Source organism: Tauraco erythrolophus, chromosome 4 (genome assembly GCF_009769465.1).
Source record: "Tauraco erythrolophus isolate bTauEry1 chromosome 4, bTauEry1.pri, whole genome shotgun sequence".
In the NCBI taxonomy this organism is placed as follows: Eukaryota; Metazoa; Chordata; class Aves; order Musophagiformes; family Musophagidae; genus Tauraco; species Tauraco erythrolophus.
In genome coordinates, this window is record NC_141468.1 from 288094 (window position 1) to 309207 (window position 21114).

Below are 21114 nucleotides of genomic sequence, written 5' to 3' on the forward strand. Positions count from 1 at the left end.
GGGTCCTGAAGCTCGAGAGCACTGAGGGCGCGTCCCTCCATGCAAGCTTGGAGACTCACGGAGGAGAGCAGTTACCTTGCCTGGTCAGGTCCTGCATGGCTCAGCTCACAGCTTGTGGTAGTAGTGGCAGCGTAGAAGTTAGTTTGTCCTGCAGAGTTCTTGCACAAAGTTGCTCAGATTGTGTCCAGGGCCTGAGAACTGCATGTTCGATGGACAAGCTGAAGACCATGACCGCTGCTGTGTCCCTGCTCTCAGCCCCTGCGCCAGCGCTGTCTCCAGACTGCTCCAGCTCAGTGCAGGGAACTGCTGGAGCTGTGTGGAGCTGGCTCCTTGTGTCCTCTGGTGTCTCGTGGTTTCTTCCATCCCCGTGACCAGTGTCTGCTCTCCTGCTGCTCCAGTGTTTCCCCAGGCCCACCTAAGTCCTTCTTCTGGGTGAAACGTACCTTCAGCACCTTATGGTCGTCTGGGGGTTGTTTTGGATGACTTCAAACGGAGAGAAATGAGATGGAAACTCCACAAGTCCCCATTGTCTTCATCCTGGAGTTTCATTTAAGGTGTTTACAAGGCTCTGGAGACCCCCTTGCATGCTGCCTACGAGGCACACCCCACTCTTTCCGTCAGCTCTCCTCCTAATGTGATTCACGTATTCAAGAACCGGTTCTAAAATTCAATCAGATCCCCTTTCCAGTTGCCTAATATACTGCAGCAGAGTTTTTATTATAGGAATATATTAAATCATGTTGTTCCCTTCATGTTTCTTAAAGCTTCAGTTCTAGTTTCCTTTTTTTTTCCCTGAAATGAATAACTTTGTGTCCTGCAGGGCACGTACCCAGGACTGCAGCGAACGGAGCTCAGGGTGTTTTTCCGTGCGCCGTCCCCACAGGCAGTCAGGTCTGACATGCTTTTCCAGCGAGGCAGCTCAGCCAAGTAATGTTTTGTGACATCCTTAAACGGAGTTATTTTGCTGCTGGCTAATTTGCCTGCTGGGGCGCAGCCGTAATCCAGACGATACCAATTGCGCTGGCAGATGACTGCTGGTACCTGTGGCCGCTCCAGCTTTGCTGGGCTGTACTTCCCCGGCTTTGGGGGGATCTTGCGGAGGGGAAGGGCCCGGAGGATGGCCGGGGCTGAAGTCACTTGTGTACTTGTCATCCAGGGCGTTGGGCGAGGAAACGGCCTCGGCAGCCGCTGCTGCAGGAGGGTTTTATCAGCGTCGGAATCGGCAGGCTGAGTCAAAGACAAAGAATAGATGCTATGGCGACAATCTGCTTGAAGAATTACCGCTGCTGATAAGCGATGTCTTCCCCTCAGTTAAATTCCAGTTTGTGTATTTATAATCGGCTTATCTAAATTCCCTGTGCGCTTTCAATTGAACACGGCATCCTGCTTCGCTTCCTGCATTAAACCCGGTCGTAGCGTTGCCGTGCGCAGCACATCAGCTCTCCCGGCTCATCCCAGGCACCGTGAATTCTCCTCGGTCAGTGAAATTGTTGTCCCTCCACCTTTTCCGGAGAGGGCACGTGAGCCCTGTTGCTCACCGGCCTGGGCTGCAACACCAAGGACGCTGTTGCATCTTCCGCAGCCAGGAGGAAATGGCCTGCCTCTTGTAGGCAGGGTCGGTACCTTGAGTTAATTAGTTCATTAGTTCATTGTATTCAGCTCAGTCCAGCTGGGTAATAATGACTGGATGCCATAAGCCCCGGTTGCTGTTGCAGAGGACCCGAAAGCTCTGCCCGAAGGAGTTGGTGCCAGTGCAGGTCACTGCAGGTGCTGGATCGCAGCGATTGCCGGCCCAGGAGAGCTCACCGGGGTGGCACGGGCTGGCCGCAAGCACTTGCTGGGGTGGCATGGGCTGGCCGCAAGCGCTTGCCAGGGTGACATGGGCTGGCCGCAAGCAATCTGTGGGCTCCCCAAAACGTGCTGGTAACCTCAGGATGGGGATTACTGTGTTGCGTCAGGGTACTGATGCGGACCGCATTGCTCTGGGAGCTGTGACTTCCCGTTTTTTGACCAATGTGCCCGAGATCTTCATGGGGTGATGTGTCCGTGGTCCTGCAGCAGAGAGCTCTGCCATGGCTGGGGATGTTGGCAGCCAACGGGGCGCAGGCAGTGGGGCTGTGTTGTTGAGTGCTGGGGTCAGGCCAAACCGTCCCATGGCACCATCCCAAACGCCCCAGTTGGGCACGTAGGCAGTTGGGAGGTGGTCCCAAGTGCCTTCTGCTGCCCGGGGATGGCAAGTGTGGCAAGTAGGGTTGAGATTTCCATGTTGCCTATTGTCTCTCTGCGATTTGCAGTCAGTGGGAGAGACTGGCTGGTGCGGAGCCTCGGCAGAGATCCAGAGCAGGGGAGGCGTGTGTTGGGTGGTGGTAGGGATCGCCCTTTTGTGGCACCTGCCGTAAATACGATATCGTACATCCTCGTTTCGGAGAGGAATTAGCACACCTCGCCTCTGCCTTCAGTGCGTTGCAGAGCCTGTGGCTGAGGACAGTGCAGGAGACGGTGATTAGCCGTGTTCGTGTTGGAGGGGGCAATGACGATGCACGCGAAAGGCGACGGCAAGAGGATGGTTTGAGAGAAGGTGTGAAAGTGAGCGAGGAGCTCCCGAGGTGTGAGGGCAACTGGGGGGTGCTGGGAGCAGCAGGAGATGGGGAGGAAGGCTCTCCCAGTGAGACGGCCCGTGGTGCGCAGGGACAGAGCTGTGTCCCTCTCCTGCAGCGTGCCGAGGGCTGGGCACTGGGGGTGCCAGGTGGGTGTTTGTCTTTGGAGAAAGGGAGGTAAAAATAATTAATTGGAACCCAAGTTTACTGTCCGAGCAGGTAAGTCCAAGGAGGCAGCTCTCCTGTCCCTGTGAGCCCCAAGAGGGGGGCTGGTGGGTGGGTTTGTGGTCGCAGGGCCACTGCCCGGGGCCAGACCACGGGGCTCAGGGCTGTGCCAGCCCCCGGCATGTCCCTGCTGCTGCCACCACCTTGTGAGAGCATCGCCGGGGTGGGAGGACTGCTCAGGTGTTGTGGTCAGGGCTGGAGGCTCTGAACCCCATGGATCCAGCCTGGCACAGACAAGGAGCAGATGCCTGGCTGTAAAAATTTCCGATCTGGAAAACACGCTGTAAGGAAAGCCGGGGCAGTGACAGTGGGTGCTGGAGAAGCGAGGTGGGGGAATAAGGCAGCGGGGTGGGGAGGGGACGGTGCTCTGCCCAACCGCAGGAAAAAACACGCTGTGAGAGAGCTGGACCTTTGGGAAGCGGCTCCACAACGGCTGCGGCAATGAGGGGAGCAACACATGCCCTGGAGAAGTGTTTCGGGGCCACACGCCCACGAGGGATGGTGTTAACGTGGGGGGCCTCGGGGCTTACAGCCCCCTGCCCCGGGGTGTGCTGGCTGCGGCACCAGCCTGGCCCCACAGGGTCTGGACTGGGCAGGACAGGGTCCTCTGCTTGGAGCATCGCTGCGTCCGTTGCCGGAGCTCCTCTGCAGCTGGAGCGGCGGCGTGGCGCAGGCGCACAGGGCACTCGTGCCAGATGTGGGCAGGGATCGGCCCACGCTCACGCAGGGATCGAGGGTGGACGGAGTCTCCTGCTGCCTGGCCAGAGTATGTGGAAGCTGAATTCGTGATTTGCAGCGCTGTGAAGAGGCACACTCGCTTATATATGCATATATAATACCTATATACACGATCTATTGTGCCGTGCCCTTTATCTCTGTAATAGAATCACAGAACGGTTTGGGTTGGAAGGGACCTCAAAGATCATCCAGTTCCAGCCCCCCTGCCATGGGCAGGGACACCCTCCACTACACCAGGTTGCCCAAAGCCCCATCCAGCCTGGCCTTGAACACTTCCAGGGATGGAGCAGCCACAGCTTCTCTGGGCAACCTGTTCCGGTGCCTCACCACCCTCAGAAGGAAGAATTTCTTCCTTAGATCTAATACATTGTCCTTCATGAACTTATCTAATCCCTTTCTGAAGTCATCTCTGCTGTTGGCATTCCTGACATCCTGGAGCACTTAGTCCCTCAGCTGAGTGAAACGGCGTTTTTACTTGTAGTGTTATAACTCCATGTCCCTAACAAGGTTAGTTAACAAGGTTAACTAACACAAAAGCACTGGAAAATGGGCTTGTTCATCCTAAAGAACTGGAGACAGAGATGGGATTAAGCTTTAAGAAGGGCCAGAATTAACAAAGATGAGAGGCAACGTTGGCACAGGTACAAGTTAGCATAATTTTTCCAGTTATCAGTATGGATCTAGAAAGCAAAAAGTGACCCTTGGAGCTGCCAGGGAAGCTCTTCCAGTAGGAGCCCCTCGAGCCAGATATTGTCTTTTGAGCCCTCCTTGAGTCACACTTGGCATCTTTTGTACTTAACGGCTCTCACTGGAGGGGGTTCTGCCTTCAGTTTGTTCTGTGGCTTTTTGAGCCCAGGTGGACTTTCCTTTCCACAACATCAGGCAGGGGAGAAATCTGCAGCCTCTTTACCTGTACATGAGAAAGCTTCTCCTTTTCTCTAGCGTGGACCAACGCTCTCCTCACCGTGTGTTACACCGTCCAGTTCCTGCAGTGGGAGAGCCCGTGAGCACCAATCCCTGTTGATCTTTTCAGTCCCACCCCTGGTTTCCCAGACCTCTGCCATGTCCCCCCAGTTTTCTTCTCGCAGGCTGAGGACACTTTGGTTATGGACTCGCAGAAGCTGTTGTAGACCTTTAATCATCCCAGTCACAGTTTCTTCCAGATCTGGAACAGCCTTTGGAGGCAAGAGACCACAACTGCACAGAGATTCACAAAGATGGGTTGACTTTTCCCAGTAATTCCTGTTTGTCCATCTGTACAGTAGTCTTTAAGTAGCCTCTTGATTTGGGTGGTCGTGATAGCGGGTTTAATGGTGTGCTGTTTCTCCCCCAGATACTTTTAAAAAAATTACTGACCCGTTTGCCGTGTTCTGGCGCTGAAGGCCGACCTGAGGACCTGGTTCCGCACCACTGCTGCCAGTTCAGCTGTTTCAGACCGGAGCTCCTGGCAGTTTCTTACTGGCCCTTTGCTGGGCTGCGAGCCTCGCCGGGGCTGAGGCCGAGTCTCCGTGACACCGTCAGTCAGGAAGAGATCCAGCGTGGGGTCATCGCCGGTCTCTGTCCAGTCTCCTGAAAACATAGATGGCAATTTTTGTTGTGTTTTTCTGCTATGGCTTTATTCTCTCCAAGCACTTCTATACTGTGCTTATCTGCTGGTCTTTTAAGGCCCTGACAGGTTTTCTGTTCTCGGTGTTTCTGAAAAATGCCTTATAGTTTCCAGGCTTTCTGCACATTATTCTTCCAACTCCATATTTGCTTTTTTTCCCCCTCCCATTTAACAAAATAATGCATGGTCCTTTCTGGTTTTTCTCATTTAAATACAACTTTGTCTTTTTGACTGGTGCTCCATGCTGCTTATAACCTTACGTACCCCGCTGGTTTTAGGTCTTTCTGGGTCCTTCTTGACAGGTAGTACGTGTCTGAGCATACAGTAAGGTGTCCTGAAACAGTCTCCAGAACACCAGCGAAGGCTTTACTTTTAATGGTCCCTTTGAGTTTCTTATTACCGCAATTAATTTTTACGAATTTCAAAGTCTCCGTGTTTTCAACTGAGCATCGACGGTAGTTGATTTATTGGCTTCCATTGCTTTGGCAGGATTATGAACCTGGCTATATTGGGGTCACTGTTAAATAATGACTCTTAATTAACAAGATTATGAGCTACAGCGTGCTCACTGGTCAGCGCGAGGTCAGGAACGCGTTTTCCTGCGGTCAGTTCCCTGCCTGGTCGCTCCACTGGCTGAGCCTAAAAATGCAATCTTGTCGTCGTGCCCCGACACGGTGTTTGCTCAGTTTGTGCAGAATTAACTGGCGTGTCTCGATCTCCCGGCACTCACTGGCCTCGCTGGTCTCCAGCAGATTGTGCTCAGCGTCGCCATCCTGCCTGGGTGGCTGAGAGCGTAGTGCCGACCGCGTGCGTCTCCTGCCGGAGCCTCAGCCCGTGGCAGGTCGGTGTCCCTTGTTGGCACGGTTAACCCGTGGCAGGTCGGTGTCCCTTGTTGGCACAGTTAACTCGTTAATCTGATTTAGCTCTAAGCTGTCTTGGCAGTGCCGCACCTCCTCCCCTCCAGTGCCCGCTCTGCCTTTTGTGGCGCTTTGTGTTACGCTTTCCTGCTGTGTCTTTCTTCCACTGAGCTTCCAGTGCATCCCTTGTATCGATATTTTTATTAAAACCAGGCATTCTGGTTCTCCTGTCTTATTTCTTAGACTTCCAGCTCCTGCACAGAGGAACACCTGCATTAATTTGGAGTTTCTATTTTTTCATTCTGTTTGTGCAACTGCTCTTCACGGTTTTATTTCTGACTTTTGCCAGCTTCTGTCCTGTCTCCCTGTGGCTTCACCCTACAGCAGAGTCATCCCAAAGCAGGTGCTTCGGACCTGAGGCATGTCCCGTGTCCTCTCACTCCCAGGGCTTCTGCTGCCATTTGGGGCAGGAGCTGGTGTGGTCGCTGCGTGCCTGGCCTTGCACAGTGCATCGAGTGACCGCTGCCTTCCGTCCCTCCACGGATATCTGAGCTGCCTTCCAGCAGCGTGGGATGTGTCCCTGCGCAGTTCCCGTTCTTTGGCCTTATTTGAATCCTTCAGCAGTTCCAAGCGGTTCGGGTAACTTCTGGACTCAGCCATGGCTGTCTCCCAGCCACCGTGCCTGTGATTAAGGAACTCTGTGGGCAGGATGAGCGAATGTCATTTGGTCAAATTATTCAAATTCACCATTGAGAGAGAGTTGGAAAGTAACTTACAGCTACCATCAGAAAGGCAGAAGATGAGTGCTGGAGTCCGCGGAGTTTGGGAGGGTGGGATTCAGTAGGAGAATCTGGATTTCCAATGGTGAGGACACAAGAGGGTAATGATCTATGGGCATTAGTCCAGGCAAGCCATGGCATGGGGCTAACGGAGCTCAACGTAACGATGGTTGCGTTTGGAATAGAAACACTGGTGTCTTTGTGCTGAGTCCTGGAACAAACCTACGGGAGCTGGGAGAGTTGGCTTGACAGAGGCAGTGTCAGGCTCATCTTTGCTGGTTTCTCAGAGGTGTGGTGTCTATACGTCTCTGGCTGAAGGATGTGCAAGAAGGGTGCCTCAGGTTGAAGAATCTGGTGAATGCACAAAGGAGAACTTAGAAGTGGCTGAGAAGGCTGTTCCTGGAGAGTTGGCCAAGAGGTGGCATCATTTTCCTAAGGGGGAAAAGCTGATGCAACCCAAGGAGTTAGCTGCAGGCTCCTGCTTAATAAAATAAGAAAAATGGTTAAGCAAATAAAGAATCTGCAAAAGAAGCGCTCTGCATTGCTAAGTTGTAAATCTGTAGGTCTCTGCTGGTGTGTGCACACGCTTATCCTGATGTTCTCGATGATGCCTTGGGATGGGTTTGGAGAGGCACGCTCTGTGTGAGCCCTGTTCGTCGTGTCCAGAATGTGTGGCGTGTTCAAAGAGCTGGCACTACAGGAGTATGTGGGCACTGGAACAACCAACGTTTTAAGTGCACGGCAAAAAAATGGGACGTAGTTGCCCCCTGAGGTGTCCCGGCTCCTGGCGCAGTGCGTGAGGCGTTGGGGGTCGGTGAGGGTGGGAGCAGAGCTGCACTGTGCCGCCGTAGGAGGGAATGTCCCAATTACCTCTGCCTCCCGGCAACCGCCTCGCTGCCGACGGCGTGCTCCTGCCGTGTCCCGGCAGTCTGAGCCCTGGCCCGTTCCTGCCCTGACATGCTGGTCCTTTCTGGTCAGGAGGGGGAGAGGATGGGGGTGCCCTGTCCCCCTGTTCGTCCAGTAGCGCAGTGCCTTTGATGGAGAGCTTGGATGGTTTCGTAACTCTCGGTAAAAAGCGCGGTGTGCAGCTCCTGTCGTGTCGGTTGTGGTTGGTGGGAGCTGTCAGGGCTCGCCAAGGGTTTGGACGTGCGAGCAAGTCTGGGGAAGGAGCAGTGCCCGTGACACCAGAGCAGCTCAGGTGCTGTCCGTGCAGTCAAGGCTGAGACATCCTGAGCAGCACCGCCGGAGCCGGGGGATGTTGCTGATGACTCTGGAGAAACGCTGCAGGTGTCAGTCTCTGAAGTTATGACAACAGCTGAGTAATTTTGAGGACCAAAGTTTTGGACTACAGTGTCAAAGTCTCAACTCATCCTCCTCGTGGTTCTTACTGCAGATGCCCGTACCATCGAAAGTTCTCCCTAGGTAATTTTAGTGAAGGCAGAAGGTGTCACGCTGTGGGTCGCGGAGTCAGAAGTTGGTTACCAGTTGCACTGGAGTAACCAGATCTCTGTCAGTCTTTGACATAGACTCTCATCTGTGGAGCTGACTGGGCACATGGGGAGGACATTCTAGAAAAGGTCCTTCTAGACCTCTGGATCTGCTCATTGTCTGGCCATGTACAGGTTGGTGGGAATGTGAACATTTGTTTATGAGGAACAGAACCCGAAAACCAGTTGCACGCAGCAGATGCTGAATGGCATGTGTAGGGCACTGGGGTTTGACTGAGGCACACATAGTGACGTAGCAACCAAAGGTTTCATAGTCACCGGTTTTGCAAATTATTTCCTTCTTTATGAAGTAGCTCCTGCCTTCTGCATGGCATGGATTCCTCCTCCTCTGGGAACCGCAAAGACCTCTGGGATTGGAAGGTCCATGATGCCGAAAGTAAGGGGGACTGATTAATCATCGTCTTTCACTCCTGGGTAACACTGCCCAGGAGATACTGCTGAAATGATTCTTCAAAGGCAAATTTTTTGAAATAGCTTGTCTGATCAGCAGCAGCTTGCGAGGATCCACCTGGCCCTTTGCCTCCACCTTCCCAGGAGGTGTGGGGTTGGGTAACCCTCTTGCAGCTCCTTCCAGTTACTATCTACTGCGAGCTTGTCATCGCCTTTAGCAGAACCAGGCTTTCTCTCACCTTTGTGAGAGCATCTGCCAGAGCGCGCGGTGCGTGGGAATTCGCGGGAGTTGCCTGTTCCTGGGCTTATCAGACAGGTTGTCCAAATTCCGAAGGACTGTGATCTTGCAGGATAGGCAGGATTAGAGGCATAATTTTCAGAAATCCCGTTATCCTCTTTGTCAACTGATAAAACTGTATTTTGCCTTTTCAGTAGAACTCTTTAGATCTGATGGAGCTGCCCGGTGATAGGAAGCACTTTCAGCTGTCAGGGTGGAGAGGCACAAATCCAGCTCCGCTGGGGATGTTTCACTGGCTGGGCTGCACTCCGAGCGCTTTAGCGAGTGAATCGATATCTGTGATTATATAAAGGGAGACAAAACCTTTTAATTAATTGTCTCTCCCGGGTTTCCAGTTCCGCTCCATCTTCTCCAGGCGCGTTTGTAAGGCTGTAGCCGCAGCCGGGCAGAGGTGTTGGTACTCCGGGGGAGGCAGTGCGACGCCCAGAGCCATCGCTGCAAGGACGCGCGGGTCGGTGCCAGGGAGGGGGGTGCCTGCAGGACCTTTCCCAGCTGCCGCTTTGGCCGATCCCGCAGCCGTTATCGGTGTGTCCTTGGCAGCAGACTCACGCCCGGGTTCTGGACTGTCTGGTAGGTCACAACTGCCAGCGCTGCTCGGCCGAGCGCTCCTTTTGGGAGGATTTTCACATCCGGTCGCTGGCTGCGTGGCCAACGCCGTCCCGTGCCCTGTTTGCCCCGCGCGGTGCAGCGCTGCGCTCCGTCCTCCTTGTGCGGTGGCGGGAGGAGCCGCCCCGCCGAGCTCCCGCGGCTCCCGGCGGGTGCCGGGATCTGACCCGGGCTCGCGGCTCCGGCTTCACGTCGTCGCTCAGGCCCCCGTGCTAATGAGCTGGAGCGCTGGTCTGGCGGCCGGAGGAGGAGGAGCAGGGAAGGCGAGTGATTCCCGTTCTCCCGTTGTCTCCCTTTTCCCAAACTGTGAATCTGCCACTAATTGGCTCTCGTTAGCAGGTGACTGCGCTGTTCTCATTTCGCTGTGCAGAGATGGTCTGAGGCCAGAAGTTTCTCGGCAGACTGAACAGCTAAATGAGCCGCGCTCTGGGAACTGGAAGGAATAAAATCATTTTGTGCAAGAGCTGTACCAGTCGCCCCAGAATATCAGCCTGGGTCTGCCCCACTGCCCAGCTCGGAGAATGTGGAGGGGAGATGGGGTGGGTCCTGCTCTGCTTTTGTGGCTGGAGGGAGCCCCAGCAAAGAGGCATAAAGCTCTCAATGTCAGAAACTGCCTCCTGAATTTTGGACAGAACCTGTGTCTTCTGGTCATCTTGGCCTGACCCAAGTAATACTCTAGGCGGAGCGTCTCTGAAGATTTCTCCCATTTCTGAATTCAAGATTGCTCCCAAAATAGCTAATTGTCAGTCGAGGGGATTCCCCTTGACCCCCTCTTCCCAGCACCCAGCTAGAAAACAGCTTTGCAGAGAAGACCTGGGGGTCCTGGCTGGCACCATGTTGAACATGAGCTGGCGACGTGCCCTTGCCGCAAAGAAGGCACGCGGTGTCCTGGGCTGCATTAGGCAAAGCATCGCCAGCAGGTTGAGGGTGGGGTCCTTCCCCTCTGCTCGGCACTGGTGAGGCCACATCAGGAGTGCTGTGTCCAGTGCTGGGCTCCCCAGGACAAGAGAGATATGGACATACTGGAGAGAGTCCAGTGAAGGGCCACAGGGATGATGGAGGGACTAGAGCATCTCTCCTATGAGGAAAGGCTGAGAGAGCTGGGACTGTTCAGCTGGAGAAGACTCAGGGGAGTCTCATCCATGTCTATAAATACCTGCAGGGAGGGTGCCAGGAGAGGATGGAGCCAGGCTCCTCTCAGTGGTGCCCAGTGTCAGGACCAGAGGCAACGGGCACAAACTGAAACACGGGAGGCTCCTGCTGAACGTCAGGAAAACACTTTCTCACTGTGAGATTGACTGAGCCCTGGCACAAGCTGCCCAGAGAGGTTGTAGAGTCTCCATCCTTGGAGATGTTCAAGAGTCATGTGGACATGGTCCTGCGCCACCGGCTGCAGTGTCCCTGCTGGAGGACGGGATGACCTCCGGAGGTCCCTGCCAGCCTCAACCACTCTGTTTGATCGGTGAATCTGGGGAAGTTTTAGAAGTGACGAAGCTGCTATTTTCTTGCTGGAGATAAGATAGTTTCCATCAACCCAGTCTATTTTGGTATCTGTCAGCCACGCTTGTAGTAACAATCTGAAACTCCAGAACAGCAAAAGCATTTCTTCCGAAGGAGACATAGTAAGTGCCATAATCGAGGAGCAGCGTTTGGTTGTCAGTCAAATTCTGTCTAACGGTACCAGGTTCTAAGGACCTGCTGGAGTTTATAATGCTGCTCGTGTGGTGGCAAATCTTTCTTACCTGAACAGCGAAGAGTGCAACTCCCAAAGGAGATCACCACCGCTCTCACCGCTGGGCAAAGCTGAACCACCTGTGGCGGGGCACACATTGTGTGCGTCTTCCCACCGAGCTTTGGGTGCAGATGTCTCCAGAAAGGTTCCTGCAGAGAAATTGTCTCCAGATAACTCCGTGGGTGCGGAGCTGTGTGTGCCAGAGCACATAAATGTGCTCAGAGCAAGGGGAGTAGTTTACAAATCCTTCCTTTCCGTGGCTGCAGTGAAAGGCAACTCCAGCACCAGGGACAACTCATTCGGAAAAAAAAAAAAAAAAGAAAGCAAAAGTAAAGTAAAAGCAAAAGTAAAAGTAAAGCAAAAGCAAAAGCAAAAGCATGCTTTGGGATTGGTGCCCTGTGGGCAGGAGCAGTTCGACAGCCCTGCGGTTACAGGGAAGGGCGAGCAGGTTAAGTGCAGAGCTGCCAAATACACGTCGTTCCTGAAGGGTTCGGTCCGTAGCACGTTTTGAAACAGCAGGAAGTTCCCCCGTGCGAAACCTTTCTGTATCCTAAAGCAACAAAAATCTGATACTCAGCTCTCAAGGGGGAAAAAATCAGGATCTGTAAGATACTTTGATGATAATGTGCGAGACACCTTAGCGTGTTCGGTGCCTCCCGGAGGTGTGCAGGAATGGGCCAGGCGAAGCCCGAGTTATTCCCACAGCTCGGCACAGCCTCCTGGCTCGGATCAGCCACATCCGGCTCCTTCCTCCGCGGCTGCTGTGGCAGCGAGCGCTGCAGCGCCCGTAATCACCGGCTGTGCTCGCCGAAAGCCGGCGAGCCATCGCCTCGCACCGCGGGGGACTCCACCGGGGCGGCGGGGGGCAGGAATTCCCCAGAAGGGAGGAGGAGGAGGAGGAGGAGGAGGAGGATGAGGAGATGGAGGAGGAGGGCTGTTAAACCTGAAACAAGAATCCTTCAACCAGAACTCACCTGACAGAAAGTGATTCTCTTCTGATCAGCCCCTGGAGAGCACGTCAGAATTACAGCAGCCGCCCTGGGTGTTTGGGACTGCTCGATGTGTTTGAAGTAATTGTGGGAACTATTATGGTCTGTTAATTCGCTTGCGGTGTTTTGAACCTACCACCTGCCTGCGGGAGGGAAGTCTGCCTTCCCTCGGGAGTGACTGGGGCTTTCGAGAGGAGTGTTCTAAGTGTCCGCGCTCTTGAGGATGCTTTCCCATACTGGGACCCAGCACCGCATCTGATGGAGGCACTGGTCAGACGGTCAGGTCTCCATTGCTGTCTCCAGGCACTGTCGAGTCTGGATGCTTCCGTAAGAAGCACGAGACACGGCGTTACACACCAAATCCATCTCAAATAGTTATTTTCAACAGGCAGAGCAAGCGCGAGACCTCAGAACTCCTGCACGAAGATGTGCCATCAGGTTTCCGTGCTGACCCGTGGGCTCACAGCAGGGTCTCGTGAGCGCTCGTTTACCTGGAGGAGACCCAAACCCGAGGACCTGGACCTCGAGCAGCCCCTTGGCAGGACCTGACCGGGCAACGCCGCACGCGGGTGGCTCAGGCTGCTCCCGGCTCCGGGTGAAGCATCCACAGAGACGCGGGTTTCAGCTCTCCAGCTCCCAGAGCAGCCTGCGGGCTGCAGCGGCAGCGCGTGACGGGAGGAGGACGAGTCCTCCATCTGCCATTGAAGCTCCTTCGAACCAGCCGCGTCCCCCGTGCCGGCGTGCTGTAGCTGAACGATACCTACTGCGGGCGGATTTCCCCAGCGTCATTCTCCGTTCTGTGGGGAAATCGGAGTGCGGTTCGGACGGACGAGTTCCGGGTGAATGGCTGCCCCAAAGAGAAGAGCCCGGTGGTCCTGGAGGGCGGGATCCCTGCGCAGAAAAAGAACGAGCTGCTGCTCTCTCGCAGTGACTGCTCTTATCCGAGCTGTCCCCGCTTGGCACCTCCGTGGGCAGCGGTCTCCTCCGGTACCCGGACATCGCAGCCACGGCGTCCGTCCCGTGTGTCTCGGGGAGGAGGAGGAGGAGGTGGGCGTCGCGACATGGCAATTATACACTGGGGACGCTGAGAAGCTCCTCGGCTGCTTAACAAACAGTGCCGCGGCGGTGTTTGTTTTATTCATAACGTACGCGGCGTCCTGGCGGCTGCTCAGAAGGAAGTTACGGATCCCGCAGCGATTAGCTACAGCTTAACGAGGCGATGCAAAGGATGGAACTCTCTCCGTCGGGCCTCAAGGTGCCTTATGGCGCAAGGCGATAACGGAGGTGAAGAAACACCTTGTCAGGCGCGCGGAAATGGGCCAAGAGCGGCTCCGCCCATGATGGACAGGAAATGTAAACCCCTTCCAGGCAGTTCTTCTCACTTTTTCCAGTTGGGAATAGAGGTAGAGACGTTCCCAGAGTAGAGCCTGAGCCTGGAGCAGCTGCACGACTGGCACAGGTCTCTATCGAGTGGGCATTAGCATGAAATACGGTTAAACCGAGCGGGCATTAACATGAAATATGGTTAAACTAATTAACGTCCTTTAATTGAAATGGATCCTGCCAAAAGAGACCAAACAAAACCGGTGGTATTCTTTGAAATTATTACAAAACTTGTTATAAATGTGCTTCTGATGTAATAGACGTAGGCTTCTGAGACGTTTTGACTTAATAACTCCTTAACGATTAAAAAATGAGTGTGCTGCAAAATCGATACGGCAGATACGGACGGGATGGCAAACCACGTAATTAACGCTTCCCCGTGCAACAGCTGACGAGGAGCCGTGGAGACTTTGGGCTGGTGTTTGATCCTCGTGTCACTCGTGCGAGGACCGGCTCTCGGACCCGCAGTGGTATTTTCACAAATCCCGTGAAAGATGATGCAAAGTCGTTGCTAAGAAAAGGTGCGGGAGACGGTGCGTAAAACTGCCGCGGTCCTGCCGGAGGGTGCCGCAGCGCAGGATCGGTGCTGGAGCTGTGGGCTCCTTGGTGGCTGAGGCGGCTGCACAGCAGCGGCACGGCGGCAAGCAGCACCGGTGGCACAGCACGGCGAGGGTGCGGTTGTAACCAGTAGTTTGGGGAAGCGACACGATGGGAGCAGGATCCTGCTTGCCGACGTGAAGGTCCATGCGGGCACCCGGCGCAGCCAGCGGTGCCAAGGGGGCTGCACGGCCCAGCGCGGGAGCACCGCAGCCATCCCGCCGCGCACAGGCAGCCCAGCTCCCCGCTCACGTGCCCGCGCACAGAGCCCGGAGCGCCGGTGCCCGGTGCCGTGGGCTGAGCGTCCCCTGGCCAGCACGATGCGCGCAGCCGGGTGCGGAGCTGCGGTGCCGGCGAGGCACGGAGCCGATGTTTCTGTGAGCTGCCTGCAATACCTACAGCTTCTGCGCGCTTCTCGTGACTGTTGCTAAAAGCATAGAGGGCCCTTTAGAGCTCTGAGCTGGGCTTTAGCATCTCAGCATTGACTAAAAATGATACTGGAGTGACATTTAGGAGCATTACACGGAAAGGGGAGCTATTTATTTCTTTATAAGTGTTTTTTCCCTTGAGGGACGGTAGCTTCGGGTCGTACGGAAGCAGCAGGCGTCTGGGCTGAGGCTGGCGGTCCCCCGGCACACGTCACGGTGCCTCCTGCTGAAGCCGGGTGCCTGCGATGGGAGGTTGGAGAGGGTTTGGGCAGCCCCCTGATGCCAAGACGGGAATCCGCGACTCTTGTGCTGCCTGTTTGTTTCGGTGTTGGGTCGCCATTCCCCGTGCTCCGCTGGACTCTGTCACTGCAGTGGTGCTCCTGGGTGAAGCTCTGACTGTCCCAGGCAGAGGGATGCCATCCTGTCTCCTGGCCGTACCTGGCTCTCTGAGGAGCCGGGCTCCCCTTTGGGTTACAGCCATTTCTGGGGGTCCGCGTACGGGACAGCTTTTCCCACCGCAGCAGCCGTTCCCCTCCACCTGCACTGTCACCAGGCAGCGGCTCCGGCAGCAGGAGGGTCTGCGGGAGGAGACCCCGATGCACTGCCGTGCCCCGGCCTCTCCCCGAGGGCCCGGGGGGCAGCAGGAGGGTGGGTGGGGGCAGCCCCGCAGGGGCTATGGGGAACCGGGGGGATGTGGGCGCTGCGGGGTGAGGATGCACACACTGAACTGGGTCTGCAAGTGCAGATCGGGGGGGCTGCAGCTGCAGCGCGAGGGGGCTGCAGGCACAGAGCTGGGGGGGCTGCAAACGGGGCGCTGCGGGGGGAAGTGGGAGGGACGAGCCCTGGAGCGGGGGGGGAGGCTGCGGCCAGCCCCGAGCCCCCCCGCCGTGTGCGGGGGCACTGCGGTGCGCGGCGCTGGCGGGTGGGGGAGGGCAGAGGGGATCCCCACACCCCGCGGGCACTGCTCCCCGCCCCGGGAGCAGGAGCTGGGCACCCCCCGCGCATCCCCCGCCCCGAACTACGGCACCTCCCCCGGCACTGCCCCCCCCCCCCCCCCCCCCCCAAACTGCCCCCCCGGGAGCTCCCCCCCCATCCGCCCCAAGCTGCCCGCCCCCGGCGCTGCCCCTCCAACCTGCCCCCGGCACCGCCCCACCCCGCCGCCGGAGCCGCCCCCCGGCACTGCCGCCCGCCCCCCCAGCCCCCGCTCCCCCGGCCCGGGGCAGCGCGGCGGCGGCGGCCGCCAGGGGGCGGCTCGGTGCGCGGCCCCGGCCCCGCGGCGGCGGCGGCGGCGGCGGCGGGTCGGGGCGGCGGCCGGCGCGGCGGGGGCGGCGGCCGGGGGCGGGAGGCGGCTGGGCCGGCGTCGTCCCCGCCCGCAGGGGGAGGAGCCGCCGGCGGCGGCACCTGCCCCGGGCCATGGTGCGCGCGGCGGCGGCGCGGCGCCGGAGGGAGCGGAGCGCCGCGCGGGGCGGGCGGCGCCGCGCCATGGAGCCGGCGGCGGGCGGCGGCCCCCCCAGCCGCAGCCGGTGCCCGCGCCCGGGCGGCGCCGCGGCGGCCGGGGCTGCGCTGAGCCCCGCGCGCCCCGCCGGCCCCGCCATGGCGCAGCCCGCGGGCCGCGGCGGGCCGAGCCGCGAGCTGCCGGGCATCAGCACCGTAACCTACGTCTTCGTTTACAGCCCCGGCGGCCCGGCGGGGCCCCCCGGGCCCGGCCCCGGCGCCGAGCCCGCGCCGCACGCCGCGCCCGCCCCGCTGCGCGGGCCCAAGCGGAAGCTGTACAGCGCCGTGCCCGGCCGCAAGTTCATCGTGGTGAAGAGCTACGCGCCGCAGGGCGAGGGCGAGATCCAGCTCAACCGGGGCGAAGCCGTCAAGGGTGAGTGCGGGCGGGCGGGCGGGGGCCGGTGCGCGGGGTCGGGCGGGCGGGGGGCCCGGGGATGGCACCGCCAGCTGCGGGCTCCGGCCCGGGGGTCCCGCCGCGGCCACAGGCTGGGGGCCGGTAGCGCCGGTTGCCCCGTCTGTGGCCGCGGGGTCCCGGGTCGGGCTGTGGGACCGCAGAGCCGCGGGGTCCCCAGGCAGCTCCAGCCCCCCGTCCCTCGGGCAGGGCACGGGGGCGCAGGGCTGGGGGGCGCGGGCAGGCCCTGGTGCTGCCCGGTCGGTGCCAGGTGTGGGGCCGTGGCTCCCACCTGTGGCCCCGGTCCTGCAGTCGGACCTCGGGTGGTCGGTCCCGCCCTGTGACACGGGGCTGTGGTCGTCGTGCCCTGCCGGGACCCCCTGGAAAAGTGGGCGCCTCTCTGAACCCTCTTCTCCCCAGTGCCCCCTGAGCGGCTCCTGCCTGGCGCGGTGCCGCGTGCTGGTCGCCAGCCCACCGCTTGCCGGGCGGCGCGGGCTGAGCGCGGCGAGGAGGAGGTGGGCAGGGGAGCGCTTCCGAGACAGAACTCCCCGCCGCTCGCGCTGAGGAGCCGCGGCGATGCGGAGCTCACCGGGAGACGAGAGGGGCTCGCAGGGATAATGGCATGCCCGTTGTGCCGGGCAGGCTCCCGAAAGGCGTGCAAGCCCTGCGGGCGGTCAGAAGGCAGCTGCCAGCAGGCAGGGGTAACAAGAGGCTTCCTCTGCAAGGAGGCTAACGCCGTAGTTTTTCGGAGAAAGTTTAAGGATCTTCTTTTCATCTTTCTGCCTCCACTTTTTTCGCTGATGCCTCGTACAATGCGGGCTGGAGCAGTCGCTGATCCGACTGGTTGCATTGGCTGTGCTGTGGATCCGAGCTGGGAGCGGGAGACAGGGCTTGGGAGCGGGAGACAGGGCTTGGGAGCGGGAGACAGGGCTTGGGAGCGGGAGACAGGGCTTGCGTTTCTGTGCCCTGAATTGCTGCTTCAACAGCACGTGAGACCACCGAGTCCTGTGCTGCGGATGCTGAAAACCACCCCTTGGAGGTGGCGGTCCGAGCAGACCTGCTGTTGCCCCCACCGATGTGGTTTTGTCCCCTGAGTGGAGGCGGAGGCAGACGCGGGGTGCCTGTGCCGGGGCAGAGGTGCCCGGTGGTGAGGCGTTCTGCAGCGGGGTGGTTGGAGTTAACGGGTGGTTTGGTGTGCGGAGCTACGTGTCGTTGTGGTCCTGGGGTGAAGGTGTTGGTTTCCAGGAGGCTGGAAGGAATCAACAGATGGACAGGGCTTTGGGGTCAGAAGTGCTTTTCCCATCTCTCTCTTCACCCACTCTCCCAGTGTTTTCTGTCCCATCCTTCCGTCAGGCATTAAGGGAATGGTCCCGATACCCTTCCTTAGTAATGGCAACAGAGTCTTTAATTCACCTGTAATTGTGGGCATAGCCGCCTCATGGGATCTCCAGAGAGAAAGCAAGTTGTGGGAAGTACCGTGGGGAGGAAGAGCAGCCCAGGGTGGGAGATGGCTCCTCGGAGCTGGAGGCATCAGCTGGCTTATGTGTGGCTGAGAAAAGGTTCAATAAGAGTTAAAAGAGAATCACTTCAGTGACTTGCTGATGAAAGATCTCCAGGCAGTGGAGATGGGCAGCGCTCAGTTATTTACTCCTTTTGAGATGCTGATGGATTTTGGGAGGACAGGAGCATTGGCAGTGACTGGACAGGGTGCCCCGGCTCACAGGCAGGGCGAGCGGCGGGATAAATGGAACCAGCGGTCTGAGTAGAGCTGCTGCAGCTGGTGCTTTGTCATCTTTGGTGGACTCGTGACTCCTTTGGGAAGCGGGGTGATCCTCCGTCGGTGGGAAGAACCCTCTCATGCCCTGCTTGTGGGAAACAGGAGCTGGTATAAGATTGTGTTGGTGCTGGACTTGTGCTTTGAGCTAACGAGGGTGCCAGGGTGTCTGCAAACGGGCAGCAGCGGTGAGAGGCGTTGGGAGAGTGTGGCTGGAGAGGATGCCTTGGCATGGGCAGCTGGGGGACCTCAGATCAGGGTCCTGAACAGGATGTACCAGCTGGGTGGGGGGTGACGGAGCTGCCCAGGAAGCAAAGTGTTGGGCTGTTGGGGGTGGAGGGTCCTGGAGGGAGAAGGTGGCAGTTGGAGGAAGTGTTGACGTGTGGTGGGTATGAGCAGAAGAGCGGTGCGGGGAGGGGTGGGAGCCGATTTGGGGGGCGTTGTCAAAGGACTGCTGGCGGCAGTTGCTTGATGAGATGAGCTGCGTTTGGGGAGATGTGCAAGGGTGAGAGCCCTGCACGAAGGGGCCTCTCAGAGCGCAGTGCTGATGGAGAAACCTGCCCAAAGAGCAGGGCTGAGCGAGGAGCTGTCTGTGGGCACGAGTGCACTGTGGGAAGAGACCTCCGTGGGGAGGGCCACACTGAGCAGGCAGGCGCTGGGGACAGGAGATCACTGGCGTGGAAGCTGTGGTGGGGCTGGTGTCCCATCTCACATGTGTTAGCGAGGGGATGTGACAGCCGTCCCTTCCATGCAGTGAAACGGGGGATTTCAGGTGGCTGGGGCTGCCGGCGGTCAGTGTCAGGAGGAGAATGGCAAAGCATCTGGCAGGTTTGATCTTGAGAATTAAAGAGGACGGAGAAGCGTTTGAGGTGGAGTAACACGAGCACCTCCGTACTCATGTGTGTAAGCCGTGCGAGGGTTTGCGTATGGCCCTGTTTGAAGTGTGGCCGCGTTCTGAAGCAAATGCTGCTCGTTGGTGTGCTGCCTTGAGGGAAAGCTGAGCATCCTTGAACATCCGCCCAGGGTTTCGTTCAGAGGTGGGTTCCTTGTTGAAAGCAGACGGACTCCTGCGAAGGTTCTGCCGGGCGCTGGTGTTAGACGAGAGCCTCTCGTACTGGATTTGGCGGGGCGAGAGATGCACCGAACCACGCGTTGTGTGACGGGTCTCCTCGGGGCTTTTCAGTAGGAGCTAGTTGGGTTTGAAGAGCGCGGTGAAAGCTATGGTGTCTGTCTGGACTGTGTACTGTAGCTGTCGGGTGACAAAAAGCAATAATCAATACAGTTATGTCGTTTGTAAGATAGCTAAAGAACTCGAGCAGAGGAGAGTCTGTCCTTGATCTGCTTGTTACTGATAATGAGGAATGAAATGAGATGTGAGCGCCCCGAGCAAAGGGAGAACCAGTAGTCACCAGCGCTGAAATCGCAAGGTCACGGGGAGAAATGGCTCATAGACAGGGCACAACGAGGACTGACTCTCCAGCCTGGAAACTAGGGAGAAATGAGGAACACTATGAATGTGCTGGTTTTGGAGTCTCATTTCTTTAGGATTTGTGATTAGAAGGAGTTATTCTCAAGCAACTGTTACCATGTGCAGCTGACAGTAGGTTTTCCTTTGGAATGTGGTTCCTTACTGCACTTGCTGACATTCCCTACTGCAGTATCTAAGCCAACCCTCTGTGAAAAAAATGGCAAACGGAATTTCTGTTGGCTGTGGGTATGGTTTTGTTGAATTGTTGTTGTAGCAGTTCTCTGTTGTGCTGGAGGTTGTTTAGAGAGAGGGGGTTATTTTCCTTGTGAGTAAAGTTGCTGTTGTGCAGAGAAGATAGTTTCTGTTAGTGGAAGGTTTTGCAGTTTCTGTTTGATGCTCAGCCAGCAAGTTTCCTCTGAACTTTCTGTATCCATCCAGAAACATTTGAGAGAGGCTGCTCACGCAGTTTGCTCTGGGCTGGAGGATCCGGCTGCTCGGCAGGAAGGCGGCTGCTCTGGTGCTTAGATGCAGGTGGTTGGAGACGGAGCCATTAATAACTTGGAAGGTTAAGCTAAAGCTTTAAACTTCTCTCTCAAACTATCTGTGCCCGTGGTGATGTAGAGCAAAGGGCTGACAAGCAGCTGCCTCCCCACCAGACCCTGCTCCTGGGTTATTCTCGTTCCCAGCGTTGGAGGAACAGAGATGGAGAAGGAGCCGCGTGGTCAGTGGGTCGAGACCTTGGCCCTGCACGGCTTGACCATCACCTGTATGCTGATCATGCTCCTCCTCTGAAACCACTGATGCTTTCCTCCTGCTGTTCTGGTGGGGAGGCTGCTCTAGAACCTTCCAGACTTCATCTCTCCTAACTTGTGAAATAAGTGCTCATGGCTGGTTTAGTCATTTTTGGTGTGCCTTTAGACACAACAGACTGCTGTGATCTGGCTGTGAGACATCAAAGGCGCTGGGACCAGGTACTCGTTTGCAAAAAGGAGACTGATTTTTCCTTTCCTAACAAATGAAATGCCTTAGTCACAAGTGCTGCCTGCCAGCCTTATCTCAGCAATCCTCCGAGCGGGCATCCCAGGCTTCACTGCCTCCGACGAGGGTTGTGTGCATGAGAGCAGTATCCCACCTGAGGCTGCAGAGCATCTCCTGCTGCTTGTTGTCCCCATGGTCTCTTCAGCTCGAGCTGCCCTGTCCCGTGGGTGCTGACTCTGAGCGTTCTCCACAGCACCGGACAGTGCCGGGAGTCGT

The 21114-nt window shown here is 57.3% G+C and overlaps 1 protein-coding gene across 2 annotated transcripts in view; it reads left to right on the forward strand.

The window, feature by feature from the left end:
- The window catches only part of SHANK3 (SH3 and multiple ankyrin repeat domains 3), a 343838-nt gene that overhangs the window by 136275 nt on the left and 186449 nt on the right, over positions 1 to 21114 (forward strand). For both annotated transcript variants that reach the window (XM_086609695.1, XM_086609696.1), the window contains exon 11: positions 16407 to 16600. In XM_086609695.1, the coding sequence (XP_086465821.1) occupies positions 16407 to 16600 (194 nt within the window). The remainder of the gene's footprint in view (positions 1 to 16406; positions 16601 to 21114) is intronic.